The sequence below is a fragment of the Aulonocara sp. 'chitande type north' Nkhata Bay genome, linkage group LG7 (genome assembly GCF_057382095.1).
Source record: "Aulonocara sp. 'chitande type north' Nkhata Bay isolate Kocher_YH1m ecotype deep benthic linkage group LG7, A_spYH_male_GT1.1, whole genome shotgun sequence".
NCBI lineage: Eukaryota > Metazoa > Chordata > Actinopteri > Cichliformes > Cichlidae > Aulonocara > Aulonocara sp. 'chitande type north' Nkhata Bay.
Genome location: NC_141350.1, coordinates 58,208,261 through 58,231,066, shown reverse-complemented (window position 1 = coordinate 58,231,066; position 22,806 = coordinate 58,208,261). Strand labels below are relative to the sequence as shown.

The 22,806-nt window shown below is 38.2% G+C and overlaps 1 protein-coding gene across 1 annotated transcript in view; it reads right to left on the bottom strand.

The window, feature by feature from the left end:
• ythdc2 (YTH domain containing 2) overlaps window positions 1–22,806 on the bottom strand; it is a 38,591-nt gene extending 15,785 nt beyond the window's left edge. The window contains 22 exon segments of the mRNA XM_086301613.1: window positions 869–995; window positions 1,331–1,603; window positions 1,684–1,803; window positions 3,228–3,333; window positions 3,467–3,549; window positions 3,642–3,722; window positions 5,432–5,519; window positions 5,906–6,002; window positions 6,925–7,100; window positions 10,282–10,347; window positions 10,662–10,788; window positions 10,986–11,121; window positions 13,757–13,887; window positions 14,061–14,168; window positions 15,126–15,282; window positions 17,042–17,144; window positions 18,918–19,084; window positions 19,542–19,744; window positions 20,290–20,486; window positions 21,965–22,055; window positions 22,233–22,398; window positions 22,789–22,806. Coding sequence (XP_086157739.1) covers window positions 869–995; window positions 1,331–1,603; window positions 1,684–1,803; window positions 3,228–3,333; window positions 3,467–3,549; window positions 3,642–3,722; window positions 5,432–5,519; window positions 5,906–6,002; window positions 6,925–7,100; window positions 10,282–10,347; window positions 10,662–10,788; window positions 10,986–11,121; window positions 13,757–13,887; window positions 14,061–14,168; window positions 15,126–15,282; window positions 17,042–17,144; window positions 18,918–19,084; window positions 19,542–19,744; window positions 20,290–20,486; window positions 21,965–22,055; window positions 22,233–22,392 — 2,797 coding nt within the window. The 5' untranslated portion in view covers window positions 22,393–22,398; window positions 22,789–22,806.

Here is a 22,806-nt window from a genome sequence, read left to right as displayed (position 1 = left end):
TTTCTTTAGTTATTGGTTTCACAAAATTTTCAGAAAACTTTACCTCTGATCTGGTCGAGGTCACTAACATTAGAATTTATCCAAGATTTTTAGGAAATACACCTACAGCATTGAAACTGGCACCAACTTGCATGTATGCATGCACTCATTAACCCCCTGTGCTACTTGACTGAGCAGATCAATTTTCCATAAGTTTAACTGACTTGATGCTATACTCTTGTTTAAAAAGCATTACTTAAATTTTTTGAGTTGGGTAGTAATAATCCCTGTAACAGTCATAAGATATATCTAATACTTTTTTTACAATCCACACAATGCTGTCCAACCCAATTATGTTAAATATCTGATTTTCATGATAAACTGAGGAGGATTAAATAAAAGAAACATTGAGAATTTCCCTGCTCAATGCTCTCAGGGACAGGAAATACCTAGGGCTTTGCCCTAAACACTGAGAGCCAGTTTCTAGAGAGCAACCTGAAGGACTGACTCAAATCATTGGCACTACAATCAGTGGTGTGAGCCATCACCACACAGTGATCATGTTATTGTTCCAATAAAAAGTAACCATGTTAAATGCAAATGAGCTAAAACATGCTTCAACAGAATGTAACATAATAAAACCAATATAAGGTAAAAAGGAATTTAAAGAAATTTGACATCAGACTTGATAAAATTAAGCAAAGAAGAATAGGTTTAAATAAAATATATTGATAACATAACAAATGATTTCAAAACCCAAAAAGCAAAAGCAGAATTTAAAATGGCCATTTAAGACTTATCCAATAATGCCAGCAGCAGGGTTTGGGGTCAGCGAATCTAACCTTTAGTGAGTTATGTATGGGATATCACAGAAAAAAGTAGAACTGACCAATTGCACGGAGTTGTCCTAGCAGTTGTGTCCTCATGCCAAGTATCATGTCCATGGTAGCCTGGGACAAGAAGTTCTTCTCACAGAAGGCTCTCTCCCAACCTTCACTGCGAGCCTTTTGCCATGCCTGGCACCACAGAAGACAAAGATGTCAGAGAAATGTTTAACAATAACTTTTAATCACAAGGGACTGACCTCAAATTTGTAATCCAAAACATGTATAAAAATACATTTTTATAGATCATCCCAATTAATGAGTCAATATTTTTTAAATCACTGATCATGCATTTTTGGTAGATATCTGTTAAAAGTTGTCCTCTTAGTGTCGTTAAGAAATTATGAGATTTACTATTGAAAGGGAGATAGGAATAAATCAACGCAAGCGTCGTAAAACCCATCATTACAACATTGTTAAAATCAAGCACTCAACCTAAAACACTCTTCGTATGGGTTTCTGCCTACCTGGAAAGCTCTAAGTAAGGCCATGTGATCACTAAAGGTGTTGGAAGTGAAGCGTTTTCTGCAGCTTAGAGCAGCTCTCTTCTGTGAGCTTTGGGTGGGAAGAATGAAAGGGTCACGATATGCCAGGGTACAGGCAATGGTTAGAATGGGGTCCAGACACTTAAGAACAACAGCACACAGCACCATCTTCCCCAGATTGGGCTCCACAGGTAGATCAGCCAGGTGGTAGCCCAGATCAGTCAGGTCTTCAAACTGGTTCATAGCATCTATTTTCTAAAAGTGAATAGAAAGAGAAGAGTGGTGAGAGTCAATATGGACACAAAGGCTTATTGCCAGATTGTTTCAAATATTACCTTCAGCATTTGCACAGCGTTTCGGACAGCATGTGTGGGAGGTGGCTGGGGAGCCTTGGCCAAGAATTCAGCTACTGGACAGGAGGAGGGAGCCAGCAGTTTGGTCTGCAGACACAGTTCCTTACACACACAACATGATCTAGTGTTTAGAATTATTGGGATAAACAACCTACTGTACTGTAACACAGGTAACACAAATCTATGTTACATGTGGAATTTTAAAAGGTGAAATAAAGCATCCTGCTCTTTAAGTAAGCCATAGTCAAATTTTATATCATGTAGCCATCATGATACAAGTTTTACAAATACTTTATTATTGCACAGTAGCGTTTTCTGCTCAGTGGCGCTTGATAAACTGCAGATTTAAAGTTTATGTGTAATGGCATCATTTTAATCACATATTGAATTTGTATGTCAAAAACACATCACATACAGATGCATTTTCATTTAGTAATGGTAGGTTAATTCAGGATAAATAGGTTAGTTTGCAGTGATGAGTTGACAGTAAAGCTCTGTGTTGAACTGGTGCACAATGGCAGTGGTGCTCATGGTTAATGTTAGGTTACACAAGTGTAGCAGAGATGAATTTGCATCTAAACTGATGATGCTTAGAGTCCTTCACTGAATTCCAACTTCAAACCAACTGTATCCTGTCTAGTTTAAAGATGGTATAAACAGTACAGTGTCAGTGTAGGGGATGGAAATCAGCCAGGATAGCTGTGAAACATCTGCTGATATCTTGTTGAATTCAGCTGTGTAAATCCACAAAGAGCAACAAGTCAGCTGATCACAGCACATAAACTAAGAAAACCAACTGGAGCTCACATTAGAAATTATTGAAAGTTATTGAAAGATTCTTTCCCTATGCTGAGCCACTACACAGATCTTAGAGTTTCACCACCTGTTGAATTCCACTGTAATCCCTGACTGTACTCATTTTACTGCTCAGGCGTGGAGAAAATATAGAATTATCTTTCACTGCTTGTGGCCTACATAAGAGATTCAAGCTGAGTACATTCCTTAGAATTTGAATTTAGATTCAAATAAAATTTGTATTCTTATGTACTAATATTATTTTATCATTATATTAATATAGCACAAGGTTCAGTTACCTCTGTACAAAAATGGACAATAGAATTGTCCCTCAAGGAGCTACTTTTTGCTTTTTTAGCTTGAGTACATTTCAAAACCTGTACTTTTTTTACTTTTACTTGAGTAAAGAAGTTTCTTCAGTACTTTAACTTTTAACAGAGTATTTTTTAACTCAAGTATCTGTACCTCTACTTCAGTACAGAAAGTCTGTACTTTTACCAGTTCTGTAGATAACCATCAGTTCAACATAAGTGTTATGACTCTGCATGTTCGCTATAAAACTAATAGTAATGTTTTTGCACTATAGCCAGAAGTTGTAAGCATAGCTATAGGCTTTGATAAAGGAATATATATTTTACATATCATTCTGCAGGTGCAGAACAGCAACCAACTCCTGCACAACTGCAGGAATAGATTTAGACTTGAAACATGAACATGTAGTATGTTTCTACCTGTAGAGGCATCCGGAGGAGCTGTGGAACTTGGAATTCCAGCATATTGTTGAACCTGAGTCGACTAAAGAGATGGAAGCAAACCCCTGGCCTGCAGCGCCCAGCTCTGTAGACATGTCATTTGTTTAACAGCAATGGAGTAGTATTTGGTTGTAAGAGTAAAACCCATAAGCCAACAATGTAAGTTTTAGCATAGTTTTTTTTTGATACTTATAATAAAAATATGAACACTACAATACCTTCCTTTCCTTTGCAGAGCACTGGCTTTTGAGATCCACACAGTCTTTAGCATGGACACATTGCTGAGAGTATCAAAAGACTTCTGCAACAGGCAACGTTTCAGTTAAATACTAACACCTTTATGAAATCCATAGAGTCATAATTTAAATCCAACTTTCTGAAGTGTTAGTGTACCTCTTTGACCTTTCCAGAATCAATGACGAAAACAACATCATTGATGGTGATGCTCGTCTCAGCTATGTTAGTAGAAAGAATCTGAAATGAAAAACTGACCAGTTACAATCTAGTTTCATAAGCACATTTCCTTCAAATATCATTTTGCGTTATATTAAATGAATAAAATACTCCTGAGCGATGGCACAAATCACTAGATTACAGCTTCTTTTGTGAAATGATGTTGAAACTTCCAAACTTCATAAAAGAAAGCAGACAATGCTGAATTAAATTAATGTCGGACATACCATTTTCCTTTAGGATACATTCTTCTGGGTAGGAGAATGAGGTTTTTTTTTTTTAATATATACACTTCACAGGTTGGTTGTTCCAAGTATCCTATTCTTCTTGTTCATTATTATAGGTCAAACATGTCTCGTGTTAGTTTTGGGGGTTTTGTACTACTGTGGAATAAAGTTCTAATCCAAACATTCAAATATGAACCAGATCTGAAGGCTGCACTGCACTGTATAAAGTTAGTATGAATACAGCCTATGCAATTAAACAGTCAACAAAATGGCTCAGTAATGGTAATAATCCCTAAATACCGTAATTGTCGGGCTATAAGCCGCTACTTTTTGCACAAGCTTTGAACCCTGCGGCTTTTAGTCAGGTGCGGCTTTTCTATGGATTCTCCATGATTTTTGTCATATCATAAGACGATTTGTTTTGTTTGTTCCGCTGTTGTACGCCACTACGTTGCCTGGCGGAAGGCCATGTGATCAGACACACAGTATCGGGGTTCAGGAGTGGTATGTTGGTCACATGTCCGTTCGCCAGGCAACGTAGTGCCGTACGAAGTAGCGCGAAAAACAAACTTCAAAGTACCACTACGCGTTCAGCGGGAGGCGTGGATGATGAGCGGCGATAAACTTGCGAAAAGCAAGTTATGCTCAACTCCAGCAGTGGATTCTGACAGCGTGGAAAAGTGTGAAAACATCCATGATCACCAACGGATTTCGAAGTGCTGGACTGCTGCATGATGGAGAGGAGGACACCGCCACGGCCCTTCAGAGGGTGTTTGACTCTGACACTGACAATGAGGATTTGTTTGGTTTTGAAAGTGACAACGAATGAAAGAAGCTGAGAGTGGATGACGAAGCCACCCTGAACCTGTTCGTTCCGACACTGGAGAAGAGGACTTTGGTGGTTTTAGTGCGCAGGAAGATGGTGGTGAATGACTGACTTTTCTTCTTGTTGAAGCCGTGTCACTGCACCTGAGCCTAAAAGGTAGTCCGAATCTATTTTTCTGGTGTGCTGTAGGTTATTGTTATGTACTACATTTGTTACTCATTTATGAAGCACAGTACATGTTTCGTACTTGTAATTACCAGTACTTGTACATATACCTAAAAAGTTATGCAAATATGTACCCGTAACTTGTTTTTCAAAATATTAATAAAATATTAATGTCTCCAAACAGCCATCTCTTTCCTGACAATTCCCTTTGTGCATATTCTCTTACATATGATAAGTCAACATTGAAACACCTGCGGCTTTTAGTCAGGTGTGGCTAATGTATGTACAAAACAGGATTTTCCCCTGATTTTAGCTTGTGCGGCTAATATTCAGGTGCACTTTGTAGTCCGGGAAATACGGTAGTTCAGTTCTGCTAAACTATTTGAATTAACTCCAAATTAAGTCTGGACCAAATTTTTGGTCCAGACTTAATTTGGAGTTAATTCGCATACACATGCACGCATACACACACAATACACCATTATACATCATCTGAAACACCAGTGACTCACTATCTTCCTGACACCAGGAGGAGAGGTCTTTAAGGCTTTTTTCTGATCCTGAGTCTGCATGTCTGAATGTAGAGTAAACACATGGTACCTAAGAAACAACACACCTCTATCAGAAAGCATGCACTTTTCTGCAAGCTTTTGTCTTCTCAGCACAACTTAATAATGAAACAAGCTAAGCAATGAAAATTAAGGACATATTTGCATTACATTACATTACATAATTTCCTATCAGCAACTAAATTGACCATGTGGTTACATTCCCAAATGCTTACAGACTTTTAGAAAAAGGTGCTCCAACGTGACCTGATACATGCCCCAACTTTTCTGAAATGTTTTACTGGTATATCAAATATGTTATTATATAAAACAAAGACAAAAAAACTCATTTCAACTTTGGGCTTAACATAATACCAGAATCATTGGATTGTGTTTTTCTTGACATTTTGAACTGTATCCCAACAGAAACCATTTTACCTTTCACTTTGGCCAGAGAATCTCTTATCATCATGGAGAATGCGGTCCCTGAGTTCCACTATTTCATCATATCCAGGAAGAAAAATTAGGATGGCACCTAAAGACCAAAAAAAGGCTCACTTTCTAGCACAGCTGGTGATATCTGTTAGATATACTAAACTAAGTAAGGGCATTGTGAATTAGAAAAGATTAAGACACTGCTATAAATCACAGGTTCACACCAATCTGCATTTTATGTTGATATTCATGTGCTACCAGATTTCCCATTGCTTTCTATGCTGTTTCATGTTACAGCAGAGCCTGTTGTAACCAGACTTAAGAGTATTGCACTGGCTAGCACCCAAAAACTTTGGCAGCCACCCTTTCATTAAGACCCTTTTTGATGAGGTGTCAGTGAACAGTACATGAATTCAAGAGCTCCTTGAATTCAGCTCCTGTGTCAGGTCTTTGCTAAATGTTTTCCTATTTCTTAAGGACATCTCTTTCAGATTTTCAGATACTATTCATCTGCTGCCGACAGTTTTGCTAGGCCTGCCACTTGTCTAGTTTCCTTAAGAACAGCCTGCACGCTAAGCAGAGATGTGCCATATTTTTGGCTAATAGCGCTTTGGAAATAACTTTGTTGATTCAAAAAAATGCCATTTTTGTGTCTTACATTTGACATTTTCCTCATATCAAGAAATGGAAACAAATCATGGCTGACAGTAACATAGCACCTAAGGATAGAATTTAAAATTGGTTCTTTGCCAAATTCTTGCAGTATGTGTTATGTGCCTTTTTATGATTAAATGGTTCACAGTTCAGTATTAAATGGCTTGACAAACAAAAAGCCTTCCTTTGAAAATCATCAGGTGCCATGAGTGAACTTAAAATCAATGTAAAAGCAGACAATGTCCACAGAAAAAAAGACCTTCAGAAAGTCTGGAGAATTATTGCTCAAAACCCCTTTAAAAGGACAAAATAGAGTCTGTCTCCCAAAGTAAATATATAAGGGGTGGCTTTATCGTCCTGATACTTACCATCACTGGTATTGGAGCAGATGTTGTGCAGCAGATTCATGATGAGCTCCAGGTCTACCCACTGATCATCAAAGCTATGATGGTACAGCCTGAGAAGTTCTTGGTCTTCTAAGCTCATCTCAGGGTCACACTGCACCAGAGCTGACTCATTGAGGTTGCTCACCTCTCCCAAAGGACTGCACAGTAACAAAAATATTCAGTTGCTTCACAAAGAATTCATAAACCTTAAAGTTTTTCACAAGACTCAAGTGTTGTAAACATAAATTACAATGAATAAAATTAACATCTGAACAACTAAAAAGCTTTTAATTTATGTATCTGGTATTTATTACATTTCAAAAAATTATAATCAGAAACTGACACTTCCCACACTTCATGATGCATGCTCAATCAGCCACGTAAGAAAATCCCAAAATGTTGATTCTGTTCATCTGGACATAGAGTTTTCAGTGGGAGAAACATTAAGTGACCCATCCAAGTGACTTACTCAGTCTCAGCTGACTGCAGGTTTCCCCTAACCTCATAAATAGTAAATTTGCATAATGACTGACACTAAATGGTAAATGGACTGATTCTTATATAATGCTTTTCTACTCTCCTGGAGTACTCAAAGCACTCTATACAACATACCACATTCACCCAATCACACCCAAGCACTGTTTCTATGCTTTGAAGTGCTAACTACAATTCACTACAATTCAGACACATTCCTGCTCTGATGGATTGGAGAGGAACTTGGGGTTAATATCTTGCCCAAGGATACTTCACATGCAGACTAGGGGGAGCCAGGGACTGAACCACAAACCTTACGATCAGTAGATGACCTGCTCTACCTCCTGAGCTACAGCCCCCCCCCCACTGGCACCACTAACGAAAAATGGGCTGTGAGGTCAGTTTCTTTCATTAATACGCAAATTGTCATGACCATTTGCATATTACTGATCAAGAATCACGCTACGTCCAGATGAACAGAATCAACTTTTTGGAATTCCCACACTTCAATGGGGGAGTTTGAGTTTGTGTTGCCAGAGTGGGGACCACATCTGAGGAGGTAGAGATTTACCTGGAGTAGTGTCTATCTGTGTGTCTATTATTTTACTATTTCCATATCATTATATATTCAGTACCAGTGTGTGTTTTGAGTTATGAGTGCACTTATTGCAAAATGCAGTGATTTGATTGGTCAAATCTGTTTATTCCGATCCAAAAACTAGAAATAAATAAACAGGACAATGACCCCAAACACACATCAAAAGTGGTAAAGGAATGGCTAAATCAGGCTAGAATAAGGGTTTTAGAATGGCCTTCCCAAAGTCCTGACTTAAACCCCATTGAAAACATGTGGACAATGCTGAAGAAACAAGTCCATGTCAGAAAGCCATCAAATTTAACTGAACTGCACCAATTCTGTCAAAAGGAGTGGTCAAAGTTTCAATCAGAAGCTTGCCAGAAGCTTGTGGATGGCTACCAAAAGCGGCTAATTGAAGTGAAAATGGCTAAGGGACATGTAACCAAATATTAGCACTGCTGTATGTATATTTTTGACCCAGCAGATGTGATCACTTTTTTTTTCTGTTAACCCATAATATAGTCATAAAAGAACCAAATTTCATGAATTTCTTTTGTGACAAAGAAGTATCTGTTCCATGTACTCTATCAGAGGAAAATCAGAGTTGTAGAAATAAGGCTGTGTGATGAGCCCTTTCCTCTACTCCCTCTTCACCCACGACTGCAGACCTGCTGATTGTTCCAACACCATCATTAAGTTTGCAGATGACACCACAGTGATTGGCCTCATCAGTGACAACGATGAGGCCGCCTACAGGGAGGAGGTGGATCGTCTGGCTGAGTGGTGCGACAGAAACAACCTGCTGCTTAACACCGAGAAGACTAAGGAGCTCATCGTGGACTACAGGAGGAATGCTGACCCACATCGACCCATCCACATTAAGGGGACGGCTGTGGAGTGTGTGACCAGCTTCAAGTTCCTGGGAGTCCACATCTCCGAAGATCTCATCTGGACGACCAACTGCTCCAAGCTGGTCAAGAAGGCTCACCAGCGCCTCTTCTTCTTGAGGACTGAGGAAGAGCCACCTGTCCTCCGACATCCTAGTGAACTTCTATCGCTGCACCATCGAGAGCATCCTGACCAACTGTATAACAGTCTGGTGCGGGAACTGCTCTGCCTCGGACCGGAAGGCGTTGCAGAGGGTCGTGAAAACTGCCCAGCGCATCGCCGGAGCACCACTTCCTGCCATAAAGGACATCTACAGGAAGCGGTGTCTGAAAAGGGCTAGGAAAATCATCAAAGACCCCAGTCACCCATCACATGGACTCTTCACCCTCCTGCCCTCTGGGAGGTGCTACAGGAGCCTCCGGACTAAGACCACCAGGTACCGGAACAGCTTCTTCCCCACAGCTGTCAGACTCCTGAACTCTGCCTCCTGACATCTGACCCACGTTAAACTCATGGACTGAACATACACACACCCACAACCACCTACACACACACACCCACAACCACCTACACACACACACACACACACACACACACACACACACACACACACACACACACACACACACACACACACACACACACACACACACACACACACACACACACACACACACACACACACACAATGGACAACTGTACCCTCAAACACACAATAATAACATGGACTGAACCACCACTCACAACCACTAGCACTTTATATAGGCTCTGTAGAAATTATCCACATATCTTGCTTATCTTAACTGCACTACTGTATAGCTCTGTGTAAATAATCATTCTGTACATATGATAATTTTTAATCCTACAACTGTTTATAACTTGCATAGTTCCCATTTCTGTATAACTGTATATCTCAGATTTCTGTATAGTTTTTTATTTCATATTTATATCCTGTTCATAGCCTGTACATAGCTTGTACTCACTACAGCCTGTACATACTTATAGTTATAGAATATTCATAACATACTTCATACCGTGTACATTATAACACACCATAATAGACCCATTTCTGTAATATACTTGCATATCTATATTATTGCTAATATATATTGTAATATATCTATATCATGGCTAAAGAAACTGCATTTCGTTGCCCTGTACCTGTGCAATGACAATAAAGTTGAATTCTATTCTATTCTAAATAACGGGAAACTCAAGAGAGCCGTAATATTTTGTTCTTTACAAGTGTATGTAAACTTTTGACCATAACTGTACATAGCTATGACCAACAGATGCCATATGTAAAAGGGAAAAACTCATTTAGAATTACAACTATAAGACATTAACACGTGTACATGTCTGAATACTTTCCAAAGGACAACATTTCAAAAAACACTCACATGGATGATTTCAATAGATCCACAGTATCAGTCTGCTGGAAGTGCTCGGCAAAGTCTAAGGCAGTCCTGAAAACAAAATAATAAAAAACAGAGTCACGTGTATGAAATTTTGCAGTTTATGCAACTACATTTTTGATTATTTTATTTATTTTGATTTCTTTCTTTCTTTCTTTTTATTTTTTTTTACAGGAAGACTGTAGTAAACTGTAGTTACTGTTAAAGATTACATTACTTAATAACTACTACTACATGCTTTAATAAATTATAAGATATGCCTTGTCTATTTCTATGGATGATGAAAGAAAACCAAACAACAGGGCTGTGAATCACAGACTGGTCACTGTCGATTAATAAACCGGATTGTGACTGTGTTTTCTTACCATCCATTGGATGCCTTGATGTTAATGTCAGCACCCAGACTGAGGAGTTGCTCCAGCTGTGTAATAAATCCTCGACCTGCTGCTGCCATCAGTGGTGTGGTCCCTGTTTCACTGTGCATGTAGTCCACTACATAAAAAGATTTGGGAAATCAATCCAAATCAAACTGAACTGGAATATCATGTAATGTAAATAAAACTATTTCTCATCATTATTTTTTTTGTAGTTTTATGATAGTATCTCCAGCTTTACATCAACTTAACACTGTTAGTGTTAAATGTTATTTTGTTAACAACGACACTTAAGATAACCCATCAGATTCATACCATTAACACTTTCACTGAGGATCAGATTGAAGAGCTGAATGAAAGAATCTTGGTCCTCATTTAGGAAAATGCTAGAAATGCATGAGTCCATCTCCCTCCTCAGCCATGGTTCCATCTGTTCAGTGTCCTTCTCATTCTGTAACAAAACAATATAAAGCATAACTTGTCTGGATAAAACAATTTGCTGACATATAAACAGACGTCTGTTTATATGTTGCCAAAAATCAAAGTTTGTGTTTTTGTGTTTACACCCATTTCCATTATCTGGTTCAAGGGTGTCAAGATTTCTATATGACAAAATGTAACCATAAAACGCTTCATAATTCTTCAAATTGCTATGGAAATAAGTATAAAGGCATCCAAACTGTAACTTGCTCTATAGAATTAACTCATGCTCCACCTCTGCTAAGAAACGGGCACGTATTAGATTCATTCAGGATAATAAACATCTTAATATCATTTTAAAAGAACGTCCACGGAACACAAGCCTGTGTGCTCTTGTTTACTGGTACAAATGTCAAGTCTCTCCACATGCTTTTCCAAGTCACATCTGCGTCCAATCACTAAACCTGCAGCCTCTCATTCAGCCACCGCTCTGCAGCTTCATCTCCTAGGCTCTCCTGCTCAGGCCTGACACCCGATTGGCTGCTGTGCTCTGGATTTTTATTGGCTTGGATTAGTTCTCCACACTCTGGACTCTCAGCTCAGTTCAGCACTGCTCCTCAGAACAGCCGGCAACCACCCACTTCCCTATGGGTTTGGTCACATACTCCCTCACTCTGATCTGCTCAGTTCCAACTCAAAATATCATCCTCAACACAGCAGTAATTATTCATCTTTATAAGCTCATTTTAGGTAGAGTCATAAAGTATGAGATGATGGGATTTTATTTAACAGTTTTACAAATGTCAAAATGCACTCTTGGCGGTCAGTATTATTTAAAAGCTACTTTCTCATAGTAGCAAACCAAAGTGCAAGCAATGTGAATATAGAACTATAATATTGTTCTGATGTGTGTCTATACCAGGGGTCGGCAACAATAAAAGGCAGCAGGGCTGCCAGAGTCCAGAGTTAAAAGAATATCATTAAAAATCCTTCAAAGTGCTGTGTCAGTGATATGTAGTGATTTAAAACCAGATTGAAATTTTTCAGAGATCTTGTTAAAATCAAGGTGGGCCTGCAACTGTAAGTAGACCACTTTCTCCAAAACTTTAGAGAGAAAAGGAAGCTTTGAGATTGGCCTGTAATTGGACAGAAAAGTTGGGTCCAGGTTACGTTTTTTAAGAAGAGGCTGAACTATAGCTTGTTTAAAGCATGATGGGACATACATGCTTAACATAACATAATATAATTTACAAAACACCTAAACCCTATATTTAACTGAAAACAACATCTAATGTTAGAACCTGCCAATATTAATTTAATACAATCTTTCTTGAATATATGCTCATTATAAATTTATTGTAACACTTTTCAAAACTGTCGAATCAGTGAAATGCATGAAACTTCTACACAACGCAAGGCTCGCAAAATTTCAAAATCTCTGGTAGCCCTTTGAGCCGGCACAATTCAGTTTTTGGTAGCCCAAAATAAATTTAAGTAGCCCGAATAAAAAAGAGAGCATTTTTATTTATGTTTTTGTTTCCGTGGGCAATAATGCATTTCTTGCATTTCTCATGGGTTCTGATGGGGTCTTTCTTAAAATGACTGGTCCCAGTAACAAAGGCACTTGTTGACTCACAAATCGAATGAAACTCACAACACACCTGGGAGAACATCATGTTATTTAGCTCGTCATATTCCAGCTACAGAAATTCTTTTGTCCATGAAACCAAAAAAGCTGCGCTTTTTTTTTTTTTTTTGCCTCATTGTCTGATTTGTCATAACTTTTCCGTTTTGTGATCGGCTTTTCTTTGGCTGTCCCTTCTTCACCCTGACCTGTCTTATTTGGCTGAGCAGAACTAAAATACCGGCTTAAATCTTGCTGCTTTTACACACGTACTTACATAACGGTCAGCGATTCTCTGCGTGATCAACTTCTCACATGTTTAAGCTTGCTGCGAGAGATTTCACTTGTCATGTTTGAATAGTAAGCTAATGAGTGATAAGACTATGTCAGAGGAATTGGTGCGCAATTAATCGTCACTCACCAATCAGTGCTGCTGCTCTCTACACACCGTTCACGCGATCGCAAAGTGACGGTGAAAGCAAAAAACAAGCGCAAATTCAAACGCGATTTCAATATGTCACATATTGACAGTGGCTCATCAATGCCAATGACATAATTACCCAGCTACATTTTCGAAAGAATGCAAAAGCATTGACATATATTTTTCCTTCCTATGATAGCCCGACGGGCAGGGCAGAGATAGATTTTGGTAGCCTGACTGGAAAAATTGCTAGCCCTGGGACGTTGTGCTAGCAATTTTGCGAGCCCTGCAACGAACATTGGCTTTCAGTCCATCTGTGTCTTTTGTTAATGCACTAGAATTACAATAGTTTAAGATGCTGTTAGAAAACTTCAAGAAGTAAGCAGAAATCAAAACAAAAGCCAACTTCAGATATCAGTCTAAATGGTCAGTAAAGGGCTCCAACATTGGCATGGGTAATTGAAAACATCTGAAAACATTAGACACCCCTGTCTAACAGCCCTATCCCTCTCCTTAGTTTGTACATGTAACCTTTCTCTGCAGAAAACACAAAAATAATATTTTTTATTATTCTAGGTGTAACAGAGAACATGGTGTATTTTGGTGGTGGTGGTGGTTTACCTGCTTAAAGCCGCTAGTCCCACAGTCACTGTCAGGGAGGAAGCCTGTGGCATGGGTGCTCTGTTTCTGCCCAACAGAACTGGTCTGTACTGCTTGACACCACTCTGTTAAATATTTCTGTTCTCTGTCCTCTGAGAACCAGAATGTGTGATACACAAAAGAGATTAAGACAAGACCAAACAAACGCTGTGTATATATATATGTGTGTGTGTGTGTGTGTGTGTGTGTGTGTGTGTGTGTGTGTGTGTGTGTGTGTGTGTGTGTGTGTGTGTGTGTGTGTGTGTGTGTGTGTGTGCAGTCATACTTTTTTCTGTCTCTTCCTTGTATTTCCTCATGTCCTTTCTGGTGAAACCTGTCAGCCTCAGAATATCCTCTAGAAAGAACTCCTTCACCTCAAAGTGTCTTCCTTTGACTACAGGAAAAAAAGGAACATTTTTGAACCCCTCAAGTTATATCAAATAAAATGAAAACATGACTTTTCAACACATATAGACAATCCACAAACCTTGGAGAAGCACACTCATTTTTTTATTTCCCAAACATATGAACTTATTTTTGAATATGGAAATGAACTGTTCCTGAAGGGAATCCATGAAAGCATGTCCATTTATCTTATCTGTATTAAAAAATAAATGCCTTAATGTGATCTGTAGCTGCTGTACAGATTTATGTTCAACATCGACATGAATAAATTTCCTTCCATGTAACTTTGCTCAAATTACAAATGAATAATTTGAAATTAATTTTGCATTTTAATTTCATCTGGATTGATTTAAATCCACTGTTGACTGTAGAGCTGCAAAATTACAAAAGAAGTATCATTATTTAAATAATTATGGACTATATTTTGGGCAATGGCTACTGTTAATCTAGAAGCTTTTGTCATGTGTTTCTTTGTTTATATAACGAAAATATTTATACTATATCAAGTATATATAACTGTTGCTCCATTGGTGAAAATAGTAGTCATTTCATTATTTGTAAGTGTTTCAGGACCTTGCTCTAAACCGCAATCTTTAATCTATTATCTCAGTTGTTCAGCTGTGACTCAGACTATGCAACCTTGTTTCCACTAGTACAAAAAAAAGAAAGGAGCTGTCATAATGAGCAAGCTTGCTATACTTATGACTTTAGATCATTATTATGACTTCTCATAATTACAAGATTTTTTTTTTTTTTTACTACACAGGGTTATTTTTTTAACCTCTACTTGTCGCCATTATCCCAGATTTTGCTCTTATTGTAAAGCATTTCCTCTCATTGTAGTAAAAACAAAGGTAACTAATAAAGTAAGCAAAGTGCTAAAGCATCACCAGCTGGTATTAATTTTGATTTCACTAACACTTTGTAGACAGGTTTGTAGACTTACGGTGAATAACTGGGCAGGAGCCAAAGTATTGACGGAACAGGTCTATATCCAGAGCTGCACTAGACAGGATCAGTTTTATTGTGGGAATCTTCTGAAGCACATCCCGCATCTTCGTGAGGAGGAAGTCAGTCAGACCATCACGCTCATGCACCTCATCCTGTTGAGAGTCAGTTTTATTTTCTTTTAACTATCTCCATTGGTTTAATGTTGCTTTCTGTGACATGTTGTACTACATCTTGCCTACTATGTGAGAAGAGGTAACTTCTTGAAAAAGCAAAGAAGGCAGCAAAAACACTACATTCCACTAGGACAGTTTTCATTTATTTACTATTTATTTTATATACCAGAAACATAACCAAGTATAGCCAAAAATCTAAATCAATTGGACTGCAACTGTCAGCACCAACTTGGATGCCGCTGCTTGGCCATGGAAACCCATTCCATGAACCTCTCTATGTCCTATTCTTGAGCTAATCTGAAGGTTATGTGGAATTTGGAGGTCTGTAGCTATGGACTCTGCAATAGAACCTCACTAGTAGGGATGGGTATCGTTTAGGTTTTATCCGATACCAATACCAAACCAGTACTTCTGAAACGGTGCCAGTGCTTAAACGGTGCTCGAACCAGTGCTTAAAGAATGGAGAACACACAATTTGTCCAAAAACCTCTTATGTTCAGCTGTTTTTTTGTGAAAAGATAACAATGTTAGCCTTTTCTGCAGCTATAGGGCATATATGGTATCACTCTTGGCTGGAAGCAGTGCTTAATCAATTGAAGAAAAAAAAAAAAAAAAAAAAAAACTTTGTCCAAAAACCTTTCATGTTTAGCTGTTTCCCACTTTTTCTTTTGTCATTTTAGCCTTTTTGGCCAGGGTGAAGGGAGTATCTGCCATCAAACAAGAAGACAGCCGCATGTAACTACGACTGTGTTTGCTAGTTCACCTTACATGCATTAATGTAATAACGTGATTAGCCTACTCAACGTAAATTACACACGAACAACATTAAGCTACTCCCTCAGAGAAGAACGGCTGCTGCTGCCGTCATCATCCATCATCATTTCTGCTACACTGGCAGGGCTAGGGGCCAGGACTCTACTCCTCGGGTTCTTGGGGGATGTTGCTAACTCCGCGTCCGATAACAGGCACCACACCCGCAGTAGATGTGCTCGGTGTGTGGTTCGCAGCAAGCTATCAAATACGGCGCATTTCTCGGCTTTTAACAAAATGCTATACGTCGCCAGGTGTTTCATCAGATTCGAGGTGTTACCTCCTTTGCACAGTATCACCTTAAAGCACTTGTTGCAGGCTGCTGAGTTTGCATCTTTTGCTGTGAAGTACAGTCAGACTTTTGACCGCTTCGCCTTGGGCATTTTTAATCTGTAGCTCTGCTCTAAAAGAACGTACGCACCTGTGCCCGCCTACTACGCTTGCAAAGGTAAAATGATTGGCTAGAATCCAAAGTGTATGACATCTCAGGGGGGGGGGAAGCACAGAAATAAAGCACCGAAATGTGCGCTGCTTTTTGGTCTGGTTACTACAGTTTATGTCAGAACCGGTGCCTTAATAGCACTGGGTACACTGCTCAGTGATTTTACATGGCATCCTAAACTCCTAATTGCTTTCACTTTGTTTTAATATCACTAACAGTTTAATAGATGGCTTCCTATCACGGTATTATGCTATTATCACTGAGCTCCTGAGAGAGACCCATTCTTTCACACATTTGGAGAAGCAGTCTGCGTGCCTAGGTGCTTGATGTTACCTTGATTTACACAAGTGGCCCTGGAAGTGATTGGAAAAGCTGACCTCGATTATTTGTATGAGTGAATAATGTGTGAATACTTTAGGCAATATAATGTAGATGAAAATTTTTTTAAGACTATATGCTGTCTGCTTGTATAATCCTCATACCCACCACAATGACGTGTGTGACAGTTGTCAGGCTTGCATCTCCAGTCATCAGTGTTCTGAGGAGTACCCCACTGGTGCAAAAAGTCAGCAATGTCTTGGGAGATACCCTGAGAAATGCAAAGTATTCATATTTATAATTCCATTTTAAGAAACATGTAACTTCCAAACATAAATCACTCTTCAAAAAGTGCGAAGCATGTATTTTAAAATGAATTTCGTATTTAAAAAGCTCAGGTTTTTCATTGGCTCTGTCATGCTTCTGACATCACTTACATGTCAGTACTGTCAATGCTTCAGCTGAAAGTTCACACTTGTAAAACAAGCTGAGAGGACCTCAATGCAGGCGACTGCAATATCAGGATGAAAATGTTTGCTATTAGACTTGCATTGAAGCCAGATTGATTTTATAATTATTTGGGAATAAAAACACTGTTAATTTGAGATCTTTAAAAGGCAAAAGAATGAGATCACGGATCCCCTAGTGACAGGATGAGGAGTTCAGTCAATCAGCTTAGAGTAGGGCTGTGTTCATAACATTGACATTGTTGGCATTGTCCATTAAACAGTTCAAATTTAACGTAATATCTGAGTGTTTCTTAGTTTTAGACTGTTCAGTCAAATTTTCTTTTTTGCTAGTTTAGTCAACTGAGAAATTAATCGCTAGGAGCTTCCTTACAGCAAACACTCTCAAGCAGACAGGAAAGGAATTGCGATAAAACGAAAACTATTTTATAAACACTGGCTGATTACAACATGTTAGAAATCTCTCAGTGTGCACCATTAAGCTCATCTCGTCTATTCCGCACTGAAACAAACAAACCTGAGTTACTATGGTTTTTGTGTTTCAGTGTGGTGCCAGGCCATTTACTGTAAATTAAGCTAATTTTAACACCAGTAAGCATGACTTATTTTGTGTCAGTAGCTAACTGGAGTGTGCATTGATTTACAATGACAGGGGAAGATATCAGAAGACGTGCGTAACTGGCACAACAGGATGTCTCAACACTATGAGCACAATGCTCAAACTTTCCAAGAGCCAAGCCTCACTATTCCACAACAACACAGGGATGAGGAGGACAACCCTAATGCAAGGGTTTTCAAAAGCAGAATGAAAGGCAGAGCCTTTAGCTATAAGGCCCATTTACTATGGAATCAGCTCCCAGATTAGATTTGGGAGAGAGAAACTTTATCTAATTTTAAGATTAGGCTTAACATTTTCTTTTTTGATAAAGGTTATAGTTATGGCTGCCATAGTGTTAGGCTGCTGGAAGGCTTCCCATGATGCACTGAGCGTTTCTTCTTCGCTCATCTTTTTTTTTTTTTTTTTTTTTTTTTTTTTTTAAACTATCTGTGTGTTTATACACCACTACTGTATTTAATCACTAGCATTATACTCTGGCTCTTTCTCTTATCGTTTGCCTTTTCTCCTGTCTTTCTCTGTTCTCTTCCCATTCCCCTCACCATCACAGCAAATGGCTGCTCCTCCCTGAGCCTGGTTCTGTCACAGAGTGCTTTTTTCTATGGGATTATCTAATTGTTGGATGTTCTTTCTAACATTGTAGGATCTTTACCTTACAATATAAAGTGCCTTGAGGTGACTGCTGTTGTGAACTGGCCCTATATAAATAAAATTAAATTCAACTATACTGTTGCTTTATATCCACAGCACATTATTTACAAAGGGACAGGTCTGCTTTTATATTTCGGTTTTGCCTCTAATGGTTTTTTTGGATATGAATTTTTTTTTAGGTTTAACTCTGATTATTTTATCAGTTTAAAAATTATTTACAGTTGCATGTGTACTGTGAACATGTTACAAGTCCTTTGCTTAACTGAAACCTAAATATAATTTGGTCATTTTTCGCTTTGGTCTTATCTACCTGCTCTCAAGTCTGATGTGATAGCCGACAGTCTGGCCCACACCTTCCCCCCTCTCAGCTGCCACTCTATCAGCCACAGCAATGGCAGCCAGGCGTCTGGGCTGAGTGCAGAAGATCCTGCAGGACTCTCCTTTCTTGCTGCAGTCATCCAGAAGGAACTGTGGGATCTGGATAAAATATATCAATATGTATAACCACATTGAAAATGGAAAACCCCAACACAGTAAATTTTAAGATCTATTTTTCCCAGACACAATATATAATTATGACTTTATTTTTTTTAAAACATGCATTAAATATTTTATCAACTATACTTTTGAAAAGAAACCCATTCTAAAAAGATATTCTTTGGATATTTTTAACATATTATAATATTAACATAACATATAGGTACAGGTTGAGTATCTAAATATTTTACTTGTTATAAGCAGAGGTACCGGAGGTAAGGTTACCAAGTAACCTCCACATCCTAAGAGCAATTACAGCCAGAGGCTACTGGTGCGTTGTCTACGTTTTCAGTGTGTATCTTAGGATAAACATCTTAATAAATAAAAAATGTAGAAAGCAAACATGACTAAGATGTCAGAACCGAGTGTTGGAATATCTATTTGTCCACAGACACACCTGTGTTGTTTTTCCAGAGCCAGTCTCTCCCAACACGAGCACGACCCTGTTTTTTTTGATAATTTGGATGATCTCCTCCTGGTGTTCATGCACAGGCAGGGAGCATCGAAAACTGTCCAGCTCTGATGGACTTCTCCTCCGAGGAACCATAGGAATCCCATTGTTTAAACGTCCGCTCGCTCTGTTCTTGTCATAACTGTTGTCTGAAAGAACACAACAAAGACAGGCTAAGAAGAATGCAGCTGCTGACTGAGCTATATCCAAAGACGAAAGGTGTCAAAAGATATTTCTGTTTCACTTTGTGTGTGTGTTTGTTATTATTTTACAATTACTGTTACAGAAGCACAATATGGGAGATTTGGTCCACATCAAAAAGCGTTTCAAACCCATATGACTAGTGCCGTCAGGCTTGGAAACACACACACAAAAAAAAAAAAAAGACAGCTGAAAGTGTGCACAGTCTTTAAAGCAATTTGGGTCTTTATTTTGAAATGTCCAAACTGGAATAATAAGCAAAGTTGACTTTATTTCTGTCTGTGACTTTGTACCTTTATATTTTAAGACATAAAGTTATAGCCAATGTATATCTACCAATGTTCTCCCCGTGCAGCCCAGTAAGCTAAGAGTCAACATTTTGCTTTAACATCAGTTTGGTCCTTTTTTTGTTGTTTTCTCTCCAGTTCATAGAGAATATTAGCAGTCATCAGTAAAACACAGCTGTATTTTATGCACACACAATGACAGTCACCAGGTTCTGCAGGCACAGATATGCCACTTTTTTCATTGGGTTGTATATCTATTCGTTCCTTCTTGCTGACGGGAAACCTCTGTAGCAGACTGCGGATGAAATAGAAGGTATTCTGGGAGAGTGTCATGGGTATGGTTGGCTGAGGATTATCCGTTTCATTCTTCTTCCTGATGGTGACAAAGCGATTTGGTCCCTTTCTGAAAGACAAGGAAAACGTTCTCCATTACCATACTTATTAAAACTTGTTTTGGTCTATTGCTCTGGGGGTTTCTGTAATTGTAAGTTAGGCTTGACAGCTCCTCAGTCCCAGTCTAGCTTGTGGGGATGTGTGGTTGGTCTTCAGTGAAGAAGTGATGTATTTGAAACCCCTGTTGTTAGGTTCACTAATGACCTTCCCTTTGCGTGTAGCAGTAAAGTGAGGCATAAGTGATAAAAGAGGATTTTGAAGGAACTGGAAAGAGAGCTGTTAAGGACAGAAATGACATAAAAAGCATAATTTAATAAATGTGTGCCAGGAACTGGTCATGCTGCAAAAACTGAATTGCAGTATTGTGAAAAACAAGACACTGTTCCTTGTATTAAGTGGGACTCACAGACAGAAACGTCTTGTATTTCTTGTTACACTGCTGTCAAGTTTTTGGGGTTTTTTGTGAATTCAACATTGGTTATTCAATATAATTAAATTTCTTCTTTTAATTACCCACCAGTTTACCAGCTGACAGTAAGATCTGACAAGTCTGACGAGAGGTATGGTGGTGATATGTCTAACTTAGTTGCACATACCTGTTTAGTTACCTCTAATGAATGTGGCTTAATTAATTTTAGATAAAATGTATAATCTTTAAATGCTAGCGTCTCAATCACCTCAGAGAATTTTATAGTTCCTGAAATAATCTAGAATAATTAACATTTATTAAAATTTAACCAATACTACTTTACTAGTCTTGCAGTAAATCACATAAAAATGTTTCAAGGATTAATTGAAATCTTTGATGAAATGTTCTTTTTAAATATTCAAACCCTGTTCATATCACATTGTGATTATACTTAAACACAAATTTGCAAATTGATTATAATTCAGTGTCTCTACAAATGCAAAATCTACAAGGTGTGATCAAAAGCTATTTACTGATATAATTACAATGGACTATGTCTGTACTCCTGTAACTGGAATTAAATTAGATAACTTTAATTAATCCTTGTGTAAGTGCTGAATAGGAAGCAGAGCAGTTATTCAAGCATGCATAGTTGTTTCTGAAAAGAAGGCTTTTGTCAACTTTTGGCATCTCTGAGGTAAATTGACCTCAGAGATGCCAAGTGCAAAGTTGCAGGAGAAAACACAAACAGCACAATTTGTAATGACCACTGGCATCTATGTATTCACCCTAACACTAATAATTCCTAAGTATTATATTTCTTTTTATTAAGGAAGTCCAGATCAGCAATAAGGTATGGCTATAGACATTATATGCAATTGCAAAGTCACCATTAAAATCACTTAAATCAAAACTACAAACCAACTTTACTGCAGATTAATGCTCTGTCTCCCTTTTAAGAAAGAGGGTACATTCATTTTTAAATTACTCAGCTCATTTTCAGTGCTAATTACTTACATTTAGCACAAGGTGTAATGACTGAGATACTGATGAGCAACAATCCTGGAGGAAGAACTTACCCTTTGCTCTTAGAAATGTAACCCAGAGACTGGGCCATTCGATGAATGAAAGCCCTCTCTGTACTGGTCAAGGAGGAAGGAAATTCCGTCTCTGTTTAGTCAGGGAAAGAAAAATAATAAATAGTAGCAAATTATTGAGTGACAACCATAATTATTTTCTGCTCATTCTGGGAGATGTAATGAATATGACACTGGCAAAATGATGTCAGATACTATAAGAATGAATGTTTTTCATTTTCTTATATAGACCAATAAAAACAGCTTATACCTTTCTGGTCACTGTACTGAAACCTCTCAAAAGCCAAGGTCACTGCTATCTTGACTTCTTCATCAATATGAATTTCTTTAAAGTTGCTGACACTGGAACCATGTTGTGGTGCATTATGATTCATGGATGGTTTTTGTGTAGCTGCACCAATTTTTGACATATTGCACTGCAAGAAAACAACAGAAAAAGTGTTGTGAAAACATACATGCATGCATCATTTCCTGCAGCCTATTTGTTGTTAACCTCTAAACAAACCAACATAAAAAGAGAATCTATAGACTTGCATATCTCCTGAATGTTATTTTTTTTCCCCCTGAGACTGTGACTCTGTTCAGCATCCCCACAACCACTGGCATGACAACAGCTGAAGCTAAGTAAGCAAGAAACTTCAGACAATCTTGCCTAATTCAATGGTAGAGGAATGTCTGAATGCACTAGTGATGCTCTAGCTAAAAAGAACTTTTAAAAATCAAATATTGTAGTTAATTTTTTTAATGCGTGATTCAAAATGTTCTACTGTCTTTTAAGCCACTTAAATCAATCAATGTCAACTCACCACTATGTTATTGATTCA